A 15393-nucleotide genomic window follows, 5' to 3' on the forward strand; every position below is an offset into this window, starting at 1 on the left:
GGGGGGCAGTGGTGGCTGGTAAACTGACTGGTAAACTGAAAAAGTGGTGGGGCTTACTAGGGCTGCCCCCTTATTTCCAGATACTGGGCCACCATTGTTGAGGAAATGGATGCCATCCTGGATGTGGCCATCCTCACAACACAGCAGTTTATTTTCTTGTTTCTTGGGATCCCTTGCAGTGTGAATATTAGAAGTGCTCATCTCAAGCTCTTAGGATTCATGCTTTCTAAAAGGGACATCACTTGACTCTGGGTCATGTATACGGGCTAAGCGGCAGTGGCTCACAAGCATAAATATGTGTATGGAGGTGGAGAGGGTGGTTAACTGTAGCAGGGTTTGCCCTAAAAAATTGACAGAATATGGGGCACATGGAGGGAACACTACAGATTTAGCTAGAAGGAGGGAAGAGCAATATCTTAAAGTTCACTTCTGTGTTGTGGCCAAAAGATGTCCTGCCTATATATTTGGATGGAGATGTGAAGTAGTAATGCATAAAAGTTGGATTCGGGCTGGAAGGTCAGGAAAGTTGTACCATTGTATAAGAGACTACTGTATAGCGGAAGCTGTGTATTGATTTATTTGTAGTGTAACTGAGTCACATGTTACTATGAAGTGGATGTTGATTGTTCTTCATGGTAAAGTTGCTGTAAAAATAAAAATATATATATATTTTTTTTAATGGCTGTTCATGATTCCATAAGTGAAATGTACCATGTCAGCGTAGTGAGACCAAATTATCGGAGCAGGGGTTCACAATGAGAGAGAACAAAATAATTAAACATGTTCATAAACACTAATGACATGAGTAAATTAAGAATCATCACCCACTAGACTAGATCACTTCTTGTCTTTTTACATTTGAAAGTGTGCCTGACATACTCATACAAACTCACAGCACAAAAGGCTCTTCCTCCACCAAATTAGCTTAACTCATCTGACTTCCTGTTTTACTGACCCTCTCAATGACTTGAAAATTAATGTTACTCTTCAGTCCCTCTGTCTTACTTTCACTGAAAAAACAAAGGCTACAGAGACCTTATAGTTAGGTTCTGAATTTACTCATACAAAACCATAGCAATTCAGCAGTTATAGTTAGAGTTCTTTCAAGTAACTGTGACTCATGCCTTAAGGTAACTATAACTCGCACCTGTAAGAAAGTACCTGCTTTTTGGCATGGTTACCACCCCTTTTTGCCTGTTAACAGTGTGCTTAGACTGTTGCACTGGGATCCTGCTAATGAGGACCTCAGTGATTGTGCTTTCTCCCTCTAAATTTGGTTGCCCAGGACCTTTGTGCGCTCCACAATTGGCATACTGGTGTCCCCTTATAAGTCCCTATTATATGGTACTTAGGTACTCAGGGCATTGGAACAATTGGGGTCCCTCATGGGCTGCAACATGTATTGTGCCACCCATGGAAGCCCATGCAAAATGTGTCTCCATGCCTGCCATCACAGCCTGCGTGAAATGGTGCATGCACCCTTTCCCACAGGTCACTGCACCAGTTCCCTGTAAGTCACCCCTATAGTAGGTCCTCCTATCCCAGAGTGCAGGGTGCTAGTCCCTGTGTGTGTGGGCACACCTGCATTGCATTGGACTTTGTATGTGCAGGGAAGCCATTTTCCTGTGTACTGGACACAGGTCACTCACTACCTGTGTCCACCTACATAATGGTTACTCAGAACCTGGGACTGTTTGGAATAAAACATGTCGGAATCATACTCCAATACTGTTGACAGTATCGGTTGTATAATTCCATGCACTCCGGAGGCTCCTTAGAGGACCCCCCAGTATTGCTCCTCCCAGTCTTCTAGGATTTTCCAGGCAGCCCACGTTGCTGCCACCCCTCAGACACGTTTCTGTCCTCCTGCTGCTTGACCAACTCCGGCAGGGGAAGGCAGAACAAAGGAGATCCGTTGGCTTTCCCACATGGAAGCATGGCATGTTAGAGCAATTTTCGGACCTGTGTCAGACCTTATCATAGAATGCAATGCCAACAGGTCAGGCTGGGGCACTGTGTGTGGAGATATTTCCACAGGTTTTTTGTCTCTACAAGAGCAGGCGTTGCGCATCATCTGTTTGGAACTTTTAGGGGGGTCCTTCGTGGTCCGCTGTTGGACCAGAGACAGGATCCAGTCATGTGTCCTATTGAAAATGGGCAACATTTTATCCGTCCGCTATATAAGCGATCTGGACAGCACCCATTCAAAAGTTCTGTCCGATCTGGTGATGATTTTTTGACAGCTCTGCCTCGACCATCAGCTGTCGTTGACAGCGGAGTACCTTCCCGGTTGAGAGAATCTAATAGCAGATTGGCAGTTGCATAATGTTTGGGATTCCAGCCTTTTGGAAACTACATCTAGAGGTTTTTGCCGTGCTTCAGGAGTGGTGGGGTCCTTTCTCAGTAGATCTCTTTACCTCCAGGTTGGACCATCAATTACTGCGGTTCTTCAGATGCAGACTGGATCCTCTGGCAGTTGCAATGGATGCGTATCTGCAAGACTGGGGTCTCAAGTATGGTTTCCAGTTATTCTGGAACTTTCTTGGGATTTTCCAATCCAACTCCCCCGGATTCCAGATCTCCTTCTCAACCCGTATTGGAACCAGCATCAGATGTGGCTGGACGGATCTCTGTCTGATGCCATGGAGGATTATAGAGGTAGATGGTTGATTCCAGTCCTTTTGACGCAGGCTGGAGACTACTTGTCCAAGGCCTGGTCCGACAGCACAATCAATCGATACAGGTCGGCTTGGGCGTGATGGTGTTGTTGGTGTGTGTGAGGGAGTTGCGATCCCATAGCCTCAGAGGTAGTTCAGATCCTGAACTTTTTGGCGAGTCTAGCCCAGCAGGGCATGGCCTATCGCTTTTTCAATACCTTTCGGTCAGCAATTTTGGCAGGGCTGGTACCTGTAGGGGGTAACCCTGTGTGGAAGCATCCTTTTTTGTGTCGCTTGTTATGAGGTATCAGGTTATCTCTCCCACCAGAATCACGGTATTCAGATCTTTGGGATGTCAGTAAAGTGCTCAACCTTTTCTCATCCTGGCAAGCCAATAGTTTTGTCTCACGTAAGGAGATTTCGGCGAAGTTGGCAATGCTTCTCGGTTTGATACCGTGCCGATGGGGGTCAGATGTTAGAGCCTTAGGCATCACGGGAAGGATTTTTTCACCATGTGGGTCTCTTTTACGATTAGTTGTTGGACTAAATGTAACTCTAGGATTATAGATTACCCAGCCTTTCCTGATGCGCCTACGCTTTGTGTTGTGCAGTGTCTAAAGGCCTATGAGGAAATGTCAGCAGAGTTCAGGCTACCAGGGAAGAGACAGCTCCTCATTGTCATCAGGAAGCCTCATACGGCCTCTCCCACTATAGGAGGGTCATTCAAGAAGCTGGCACTGATCTCACGATTTTGAGGCCCATTCTACTAGGGCAGCAATGGCCTCTAAGGCTTTCAGTCTAGATTCACAATTAGAGGACATCATGAATGCTTGAATTGGTCCTCAGATTCAACCTTTAAACTGTTCTGTTTTAAGTCAATTCTGGATTTGGCACATTTGGTGGTAAGCTTTGAACTAGCATAATCCGAGCCTCCGGTCCTGACATAAAATGAAAAATATCCTAGCTAATATAACTGACATTTTCAGTTCTGTTAAGGACACGGAGACGAGGATTATCCCACCTGCGGATGCCTGATCCAGAAGACCCTTCCCTTGACTAGAAAGTAATGAGTCTTTTATCCTGATTATACATTCATTTGTTGCTCGAAGACGCTTCGGAGTCCAGATTCTCGTGCTAATTGCACTTCTTCTGTTTCAGGTATAGATACTGGGAAACAGGATGCATAGAAAAAGGGATTGCCGTGACTCGCACGATAAAAGAAGATTTGGATGACAGAGACAAGGGACTATATGGGGGTTCCTGGTACCTGATTGGAGGATGGACATTGATGGACATATTCGCTGTTGTTTGTTTTCACCAATTTCCATGTGATTATGGGAAATGTGGTTTAGGTTGTTTTCTTAAAATGGATCCTGTGAATAAAGTGAAGAAAGTGTTAAGCATAATCCTTGCCTCAGTGTCTTTAACAGAATTGAAACTTTCTGTTATGTTACCTAGGAAATGTTGAATTCTCTACAACTTTCAGTTCCATCAGCCATGCTGATTTACTTACAGGGATGTAGCATCGGTGAGGGGTGTTTGGGGTGATACAGCCCCCCCGCCACCCCGAAAAAAAATTATTTTCTGGAAAATTGTTGGGTACAGGTGTTTTCGAATTTCACAAGGAATTTTTACATACACACACACAAAAACGCACACACTCTGTCCATAAATATTCTTTGGAAATGTTGCAAGTCAAATGAAATTGCAGATATTGTTTTTAAATTTCAGCAGACAAAATCAAATTGAAGAAGTTACGTTTTCATCGCTGCTTTCTTTATTCTTCTGAAAACATTATCTTTGTAGGTGAAGAGCAGATTGTCTAATGCTTCCCTGTTTTCTTTCAGTTCACCTACACCACTTGGGAACCTTGATCAACAATCAGCCGCAAAAGTATTCACTCTTCCTTAAAGGTATGTAATTACAACAAAGTCTCCCAACTGCAGTTCCTTGATGAAATCTTATCCCAACTCTGGTTTGTGGACAACTCTTCTATGACTTATAGTCAGCCCTCATCTTAAGGAAAATACTTGACACAATCATCCTCAACTTTTTTACACCGCTAATAAAAGCTCCCCCTCAGTGACCACCTATATCAACTCTGCCTCGTCAGCAGTCTGGATATCAAAGGTTGGTGTTTGGCTGCATAGTCTGAGTAAGCATAATCATATGCACAAGCGAATGTGGTATACATCTTTGATCTTTGTAGAGTTAACTTAGCATAGATGCTTCATCATGAATGTGAATTCACCAGAATGTCAGAAGTAGGGGAAGTTACTTCACATCTCAGTGATATCACAGTAAACAACATAATATGCCCTTTGACCCTGAATCCTATTAAATGATCCCTTAACCCTCATTGCATCATAATAATTGACATCACTGAAGCCTAGTGTATGTATACCTGTTGGATTTGGCCCTTTCTACAGGGTCATCCTTAAACGTTTTGCTCCACTCGCCTGTTTTCTGAACCCATTTTTGTTGGCTTTTAGGACTTTGCACACTTTACCACTGCTAACCAGTGCTAAAGTGCTTGTGCTCTTTCCTTTACAACATGATGCATTTGACTTACACCCTACTGGCACGTTTAATTTATGTGTAACTCCCTAGTAAAGCGGTACTACAGGTACCCAGGGCCTGAAAATTAAATGCTTCCAACACTGATTATGCCACCCTTTTAAGTAGCCTTTTTAAACATGTGGCAGGCCTGCCATTGCAGCCTGTGTGTGCAGTTTTAAACTGCCATTTCAATTTGGCAAAGTAAACCTTTTGACAGCTTTAAACCTTTCTTCTTAGTATATAAATGTCTCCCTTAGTGTAGGCCCTATAGAGCCCATAGGGAAGGGTGCTGTGTATTTAAAAAGTTGGACAAGTACTTTTCAGTTTTGCGTATCCTGGTAGTGAAAAACTCTTAAATTCGTTGTTCACTATTACAAGGACTACCTCTCCTATAGGATAACTGTAATTTAAAATTCTCGTTAATGGTAACATCAGATTTTAAGTCACAATTCTGAAAATTCCACTTTTAGAAAGTTGCCATTTTCTTGTCCCAACAATTTGGTGCCTGTTTCCTATGTCCTTGTTCACATGACTATCTGTATCTGGCATTTGGTCTTTGTGTACTGCTCCCAGACAGTGAGACCAATGAGTATAGGTATTGGCAGGATAGACCATCTCTGACTTGATGAATGGGAGGAGCTGCCACCTACCACACTTGCACATCAGAAATGCTCTGTCTGGGTACAGTCACAAAGGGTTTGCCACTAGTCTGTTGTGACCCCTGACAAGCTGGGGCCGAGGAAAGGAAGTAGGAAATTCTAAACACCTCTGGGGTGGAAACCTCCAGAACTTCATCCTACTTCAAGGTGGGCACCAGGTATAAATAGTGGACCCTCAGACCCAACTCGTCAGTGCAGTTCTGGGCCCATGGAATACTCAGAAGGACTGCTGTATTACTGTGCTTAAAGTGCTGCTACTCTGCAGCCTGAGTAAGAAGGACTGACTCTGCATCTTGATCAGGACCATGAAAGTGACTCCAAGGGCTCGTTGGCTGGCTTCCTGATGAGAGCCTCCAATCATCTTCAACCCAGCCCCTGGACTGTACTTGTTGTGAGTCTTGTCCTCCAAGTGGTGGCACCCTAGTCATGGACTCTGGGAAGTGGGCCTGCAGGTGCTCTGCTAGCCCAGTTGTGGTCCAGCAAGCAGAACAGAAGCAGTGCGACGCATCTCCTCGCAGCCACATACGAACCATCGCAGCACGCCGCATCCCCGTTGCCAGACCTTGCCCCGCAGCCTCTTTAGAATCGCCACAGATTTTTGCATCGCAAGCCCCTTGTCGACAGCATCCACGATGATGACGGAGGACTCTGCATCGCAGCCCTGCAGATTCTTCGGAACTGACAATTAACGACCCACCTTCGATGCAGGACTTAGCATCACAATCCCTCGGCGACGGCATCCTTGATGACAAAGCAGAACTCTGCATCACAGCCTTGCAGCTTCCGCAGAACCTCCACTTCACATGGAATCTCACAATGCTGTACAAACTAGGATTTAAGGTATTTTGTTCAGTGAGCCTTACTTGGTACCTGTATCAGGCCCACACTCCATCATGGTCGGCCTGAACTTTGTCTAAGTCCCGCGCGACTAGATAACCACTATTGGCTCTTTGTGCTTCTAGGCCCTATTTTCACTTAATTCTTTAAACCTGCATGTTTCCGGTTCTAATGGCAACAATTCAAAAAGTGTATTTTTTTATTTGTATAATGTTATTTTGTATTGTGAAGAGTGTATTCCGCTGCTGAACAAGCCTATTTATCTTCCTATCTGGCCATCACTTGCACTGAATATGCAGGTATTGCTGCACTAGAACCTGGTCAGGAATAGCCATCAGACCTGAATCTTGATGGTTCACACTTTATGCCAGTACTTGATACCTTAGCCCTGTAGCAGGTGTATGTACTCATGTGCATCTTCCCATTCTACTGCTAATGATTTCAACTTGGAGCAAAATTAAATGGAGGATTGCAAACAATCAAATACAGTTGATCACAGGCAAACACACTTTCCTTGTCAATGTAAACCTGTGCACAGATTTAGCAAACAGTTTTATTCCAAAATATTAATACACTGTTTTCACTTTCCCAGCGTAGAGAAATGTACGTTTATTCAGAGCATGCTAGTGGGAAATAAAACCTGCGTGTTCCCTCTAGATCAATCTGTTTTTCGAAAATATGTACGTAACTTGAAATACACTGCATGCAGCAGAAGCAAGGAACAACTTAAAATATAAACTCACAGTGGGATGGTAAACGGTTTTCATCAGAACAAAGTTTACTTTCTGTGCTTGGTACTGCTTTTGCCACCTCTCAGGCTAGGGGTTGCAAAAGCAGTGGTAGTGGTTGCAGAGGGCAAGCCAGGGGTCGCAGCTGTGACCCCTAAATGACTTCCATGTGCTTCATTCAACCATTAATTTATTTATCTTCTCATGAAAAGATGTTTCCTTCTTGACCATAGACCTCACATGCATTGTCAAATCTATGCTACTCTTAACTTTGGTCTCAATCTCTGCCATCACCAGAACAGACTTAGGGCCTGATTACGATGTTGGCGGAGGGGATTACTCTGTCACAAAGTGACAGATATCTCGCTTGGCGTAGTACAAGTTCCATGATATCCTATGCAATTGTACTGCGGCGGACGGGATTTCCGTCACGGTTGTGACGAAGTAATCCCATCTGCCAAGGTCATAATCAGGCCCTTAGTTTGGGCACAATAATAACATTTGGAAACCTTGAAAAACGTTTCCTTTATTGCTTCAGAAAGACTAGTGGGTAAAAGTATTTGACCAACAGTTCCACTGCATCGGATTGAATTTTAGCTTCTTTCTGTTGAGGCTTCTAGCACAGCTGAAAAATTGTTCCATTCTGTGTTGGGACTTACAGATTCTTCAACGAGAAGTCTTCAAAGCTGGACCAACCTGCTTCAAGTATTTGGCCTCAGTTCTACTGTGGCGGTTAACATTTCAGCAGCAGCCTGCTCAGAGAGGATTTTTCTTCTCAAAAAGTGACCCTTCCTGTGCTGGGACTTAGAAACTTTTTTGACTTCAGAATTTCACTGAAACAAACCCAGTTGTTCAATCCAACCAGGGATCTATTGTGGTCGGCCTCACATCGCAGCCAGGTCTTAGTCTAATGCTTCTATGGACTATGTTTGAATTTTGTGCTTTTTGGCACTGTTTTCACTAAAATATTTAAATATTCATATCTCTGATTTTCTTATTGGATTTTTGTCATTTTTATCTCATTTTAGTCATACAATTTCTCTCTTTATTTTAAAATTGATTGTAGAGTTTTATTGGGTTTCAACATGACTTCTTTGTGTCATGTTACCAGGGATTGAGCAGAGGTTTATTCTGTATATCTACCAGGCAGTAGATGTATTCTTTGAAGTGGACACTTATCTATTGCAAATAATAATCCACTTTCCTACAATATATATCCCCTTAAAATGTTATATTTACTACCTTATATGGAAGAGGCTCACTCAACGCTGTGATACTCTTATTTAGACTTCTCAGATCTAGTCCCAACCTTGTATTAACTCGCCACCAACATGGGATTTAACTGTTTTCTTCCCTCTGTATCCTCAATGACACCTGAATCACAGAGCTGGCTCAGACCTTCCGTCTGGAGGGCCTGAAACGCACCTCTCAAGCTTGTGAAATAATTCATATTTTATGCTTTTTGAACAGAACAATCCTATAAGCTTAGAGTGCACAAATATTCACCAATACCTGAAATTTTACTGAAAATGTCAGCAAAAGTCCTGTTAAAAGCATTGAAAGCCACTTTGCTAAAAATAATATCTGCATCACTTGAGGGTAACCATAAAGACCAATTTTATATGTATATCCTTTTGGTATGTCTTCCACAGCACTTCTCTGAAAAACAACTCACACATTTGGAATTCTTTGATTGGGATTATGTCCCCGTACTATCTATTTGCCTTTACAATTGAGTTCTGAGAATTGATTCTAGATTATTTCACTGTGGGAAAGTCACTGGACACATGCTTTTTGGTGACTCTTCCGTGGTGACTTTTTTTTTCATGGTGTCACTCTTCTCCCGAAGTAATATGTGTTTGGGGAACAGCTAGGATGACCAGATTTTGAAAAACAAAAACTGGGATATTTCTGAAAAAACTACAAGAAGGACTAGGTATTACATCAACCATTGAGCCAGTGCTTAATTTGAGTCGGTAGTTGCCAGTAGGCCTTCTGCGCTTATTTTGGGTACAGCATGTGCTTTTCCTCGTCTGACATTTACCGACAACAAGAGCGAAAAAAGCTCACAAAATGGAGGAAGACAAAGATGAAAAAAAAAAGTCACGTGGAAGAAAGCAGGAGCCTGAAAGAGTGAGACTAAGGGACAGGGGTGTCTATTAGTGAAGACTACGCAGTTTTGGTATTCGTAGCATCAAAATGTAACAGCGCCAGCCGTGGACTTCTGAGCAGACCTCTTGCACCACAAATGAAGCTCAACGAGGAGCACAACATGGATTAAATGGCAGCGCTTATTACCATAGAAATAGAAAGAACGAGGCAACAAGTGAAAGCGTTAAATGCATCTCTTAAACTCAGTAACATACATGTTAAATTAATTTCTTTCTGGTGAGAGCTGCTATCTAGTTCTCCCTTGAAATACATAAAAAGTGCCTCCCTCTGTTTTCAGTCAACATTCTCTGAAAACCAGGGCGTGCTGAATCAGCCGAAATTTGCCGGGACAGCTGGTGAAAAACCGGGACGTCTTGTCAACCTAGGAAGAGAGGCTTTCGTAATTTGAATCCGGAAGGGGGTTTTGCGAATTGCTCTTTTTTTCGGGGTACTGCAGATGGCAAATGTCAGGTGCTGTACTGCAACAGGAAGCCCGCACACCCTACGATACATCTGCCTTACTTACTAAGCATTTTACAGTCTTATTTCCAAAAGACACGTTAAGTAAGGAACCCAAACACATCATTATCCTTGCATCCGTTTCATTCACGGGCATCAAAATGTGAATACTGCTGCTTGCTCAACACTGAATACTCACACTCACCTTCTACCTCGCTCACAACACTGTGTACCTCGTGCAACGCCTAGGACGGCAAGTCTTTTTTGCCACAGAGCCGGCAGATTACTCATTTGGCTCTGCTCCCTTTTGCAGTCACAGAGTGCGGGTCACTCATGCATGCGTTTTTGTTTCACTACCACTTTTGCTTTTATCAGTGACCTGAACAGCTCCAAAAGTGTCCTTCTTTCCACCCACTTGGCACACCCGGCTGTGTGCTCATCATCTTTTGGTAACTCATTCAAGCTCTGACACAGTACATAAACGTACCCAAAATAGCAAGGCTTTCTAGCACAGACACACAGAGTACAACAGAAGATGCCCTGAGCGGCAGAAAGACACCGTTCATCAGATAGAAAATAATTGTAATGCAGGGCAGACATTGTACAATTAAACAGCCCTAAAAGCAAAACTAAACATCATCTGGCTCAGTATTATGTGCCCATGTGATATTTTAAAAACATAAATAGCCTCTTAGCTGAGTGCATCTTCCTTGCGTGGTTTAACTGCTCCCATTCACAAGTGCACAGTAGTCCGTTTCCAAGACCGGATTCACAATTACGATACAAATACATTCATCAGTCCATCGACATAGAAAGTCTTCTGTGTCAATTGGTGACAAAAAACACACTGTTGCTATTTTGCTAACTACAGTAATTCTTCTTTAAGATGTATTAATTTTGAATGCAGTGATATACTGTCTCCAACCCCCACAGTAGCGATTCTAGAAGGTTCAAGTCACATACCCTTATATCCAATGGATTCATCTTTTTTGACACATAACTACAGACAATTGTAAAAGTAGACAGAGAGGGTAGCCACCGCCTACTTTGCTCGCAGATTGTTTGGAGAATGGCTAGATTATCAACCAATCCTCTAGTAAATCAGAATTAACAGATTCACGATATTAATGTAACTTAATTTCACACTTTTTCTGCCAACCTCCGGTTTGCTGGAGTCTGGCAAGCTTTTCCTCTCTTACCATAGGTTTATGTGATCCTACAAAGATTACTAAAAAGGGAAAACATGTGTAGCCACTTAAAGTAGATCACTCCCCTGTTAATCAGCTTCCATATTTTACAAGCTGTACAACGTTGCTTATTATAGTTTCAATATTACAAGACAAAGCTGAGAAACAAAAATTTCGTCCTTGGTGAATCCAGTAATTAATATTGATTCCCAGGACTGATTAGTACAAAAGCTCATCTTTTATTGGAATGATAGCTTGTGAATTCTTTAGATAGTCCCAAAGTATGCTTCACAACTTTTAAACATGCAGCCAACACGTGTTTCGCCCCCTAGTGGCTGCAAGCCTGGTGCTTTTTCAAGTCTAATTACACAGCATTATGGAAATATCAATAGAAAACCCATTTAAAGTCTTCATACAGATATCATACAGTGATAACACAATAAACAAAGCAATAATCACAACCTGGGCCAAAATTCCAACAGAATATGCCATGAGAAGTTAAGTTGGGAAGAAAAAAAGATGAGAGAAAAAGAGAAAATAAAAGTTAAGAAAAATGTGAAAAACATATAAGTAATTAAGTTCATGTAAGTATATAGCATCATATAATTGGAATCATTGTGCCCCATTGGGGTTAAGAAATATCCAAGAATTGCAGAGTTGCAGAAAGTCCTATGTGCAAAAAAAGATAAACTCATTAATGACAATATAGATTAAAACCGAGATTAATCAATAGTAACATCAAGCATAGTTATGGTTCCAATATGGCATATGTTACCACTAACAAGATCTAAGACCGAATGTTATTCCAAGTACAACATTTTCATCGTAAGGAGTACCCGTGAGATCTCCACAGCATGAGATAATGAAAAAGCAGAAAAGCACATCATTTTTAATGAATAAGGAATCATAATGCGTAACTATTTGGAGCCATAATGGCCCAAGTAATAGTGGTTGTGCTGGAACATAATCATGCCACCATGGGCTAGTGATGTCAAGGAGAGTCCAAAATGTGTGCAATCTCTGATCAATACCTTTAATTCTGTACAGTGACAAGCAATTCATATAGGATCCCCAGATCGAAAAGTGCCAGAGTGGTGGGTCAAGGTAGAGAAAGGACAAAAGAGGAATAAGGAAAAAAGGCCAGGAAGTCAAAATGGGTTACTGAGTGGAGAATTACTTTTCCAAATCAGAATTCTAACAGTACAGAAGCTCCCATAAGGCAAGTTAAGGGAAAAGATAGGGACAATCAAGGTAAAACACAGATAGAATAAGCAGGTTGCCATGAAACATGAGGAAAATAACCTGATCGATGAGATACCTTAATAGGATCCTAATAGGGACGCTGAGGTCACATAGGGCAATCTGTTTTGGGTCCAGGAAAAGACACGGTCCACAACGCCGTGTTGGGCATAAAGCAGCACACTTTCAATTCTCGTATTAACATTTGCTTCCACTGTCTTAGCACCCATCAAATGTTCCTGTTTACCTCCTCGTTATCTTCAGTCCTATAGTCACTGGCTCACCATCTTCCATTGATGTCCTGTATAGTCCATATACTGTCTTTCTCATGCACCTACGTACTCTTCTTCTTTTGTCCAGCACATTTGGAAAACTCACAAACCTAGCTGTATCACATAAAGTGAGCACTAAACTTTCTAAATTATGCCAAATCTATTTCACAGTTTTGGGGCATGTTAAATAATTGATGGGTTGAAACAGTGCTATTTTACTACATTTGACAGTAGTAATGATTGCACCAGAATCAAACAGGAGAGGTAGAAGTATCAGGTTACCACTCAGCTTCCCAACTAACCGTCTTTTAATATCAACAGAAGTGGAACCACTTATCCCAGTATTTAGCAAGGAGTACCTGTAGTTTCTTTTGGGAGACCCTTGCCAGCTATTTTCTACCACAAGTACATTATTACTCTGTTGTACTCATAGATAATAGCATCATCATGGGATCTCCTTCTTCCCCTAACTGAGGGGGTAGTTTTCACATAAGTCCAGGAAACTATTAGCGATCCGTGAACAAAAATACTAAAAGTGCAGTGAAAGTGAAAAAGTGATCTAAAAATGCCCCTATCACTCAGCTACAATCCATCTTCACTGTGGCTGGCATAGGGTATGTTTAAAAACAAAATATAATGTGATAGGAACGAATTACGTGTCTTTGACACAGATCAGGTCAACATGTTTCAGCCCACTCTTGCCCAAAAGGGTCATTGGCTTTCTTCAGGACCAAAGAATCAGCGAATCCCAAAGTGCCCTGAAATGGGTTATACCTTCCTGGACTTCTCAATTTAGTGCAATGACTTTGCAAGCTCCTTACTTGTGGTTCCTACCTGGTCATACAAGCTGCTGCTCGAGTAAATTAATAGATGTTAACACAATGATGTAAAACATCAAGAGATGTAACTCTGTAATAAACAGAAGGAATAGGTGATTCTCTTAATAAGGTACACTTGGGAATGAGGGAGATAATGATCCCGCTTCTTCCTGATCTTTTGACCACCTTCTTTGTTGAAGTGGTATAAGATGGATTTAGAGCAACTACTTAGGTCTGGCCTTGACACAGTGGGCTAAGTGGCCAGCTGCATCAGGATTTTCTGTGGGTTTTCCTATAGTGTTGGATTTTATGTCTCTTGTGTCCCGGGGGCTGCCTAGATTGATATGTTTGACTCACCCTTTGAAGGCTCACATCTACTGGGAGCAGGAGCTGTGCATGTCCCAGAGGAACACAGGGAAATATTCCTTCTTGGTTTAGATCACTGTCTTCTCTCATGCATAAGTAATGAAAGATGCTTAGGCAGGCCATTGTTCTTTTAGCAACTAGTACGTATAAGAGACACACTCCTACTTAAAATATGCAGCGCTATCGCACATTCCCTAGTACTGCTGGGGAGAGTTACATCTTGAGGAATCCCTGAAATGACTTCACAGCCCTCCTACTGTGATTGACCCACTCATTCGTACCAGTCTAATGGACCTACACTCGTGCTGTGATTTGAAAGGTATTTCTTTTGCTGTTCACAACACTGTTTTCTTCTACCTTGTTTTTCATGTTTTGGGGACCGAATCCTACTTGTGATGAGAGTTCTTGCAATAGATCGAGCTGATTGAACTTGCATATGTGCCATGTTCCAGCTTACTCATTTGTCTGGTTCCCCATAGGGTTGTAGAATTCCACAATCTTCATGATACCCGTATTTTAGAAGTGAGAAGTTCTTACGGGGTGACCTTCTGGATTCCCCATTTCAGGTTTTGGTTGTTTCTGTTCATTTGCCGTGGATTATTGATTGTTGGGACCAGCGACCAACCAGATTTGTCTTTTTCAGCATTTAGCGCTGTTCCTAGATCGTACCACTGTTAATGGTTCATTAGTCCACCTGCATGGTATTTTTAACTGTTGTGGGCGTTGTATCGCTCCAGTTCTTATTCGGTCCATGGCATGCTGCTTGTGGTTCTGTCATCTCCCCACTTCTGCAACCACTCCTGCCAGTCACTACTGTGTGACACAGTGAGACTTATTCTTTCCTGAGAAGAAAGAGTGTTGATGTTGTCCTCTCCATCCTGCAGAGCTCCTCTAAGAGACAGTGGTCATGGCAACTAATCTGTGACCTAAAGAACGTTTTCTTGTCTTTCAGACATACAGCCTTGAGCATTTCAGCTTCATAGTTCATCTGCTGCATTTCACCACTGTGCGGGGACCAAAGAGGATGGGGCCCCCATCAAAAGCAGATTCAAAATTTTGAGGAGCTTTAGGAATGTTAGGTGCAGCCTTATAATGCCTTATAAGGCTGTTTTAAAGAAGTGCTTTTGCAGGACTCCGTGATTCCAACATCTGCTCAGTCACCGGATTGCTCTGACTTGGCTGTACGCCAGAATCATTAATGTACAGCTTACTTGAAATCTTCTCAGTGTTTTGGGGAGGGCCTCCAAATAGCTGAGAATTGTCTGCCCCAGTGTTGTTCCTCCACAGAACAGCTTTTGGTGTATCTGTTTTAAAAGCTGTTGAAATGTCTTCCTGCATTATCTATGTGTTTGCTGCCCTTGTGAGAAGGCGGCGATGTCTTGGAAGCCAAGGCATATTTTTTCCTAACAGCTGAGGCAATCTTAGTCTGAGTTGGGTTCATGATGTAGGTACACAGGGTCT

General features: G+C 42.4%; 1 protein-coding gene across 1 annotated transcript in view; it reads left to right on the forward strand.

Annotated features, from left to right (window-relative positions):
* The window catches only part of METAP1D (methionyl aminopeptidase type 1D, mitochondrial), a 768794-nt gene that overhangs the window by 233526 nt on the left and 519875 nt on the right, over window positions 1-15393 (forward strand). The window contains exon 2 of the mRNA XM_069225336.1: window positions 4505-4570. Coding sequence (XP_069081437.1) covers window positions 4505-4570 — 66 coding nt within the window. The remainder of the gene's footprint in view (window positions 1-4504; window positions 4571-15393) is intronic.

This window comes from Pleurodeles waltl, chromosome 3_1 (assembly GCF_031143425.1).
Source record: "Pleurodeles waltl isolate 20211129_DDA chromosome 3_1, aPleWal1.hap1.20221129, whole genome shotgun sequence".
NCBI classification, from domain to species: domain Eukaryota; kingdom Metazoa; phylum Chordata; class Amphibia; order Caudata; family Salamandridae; genus Pleurodeles; species Pleurodeles waltl.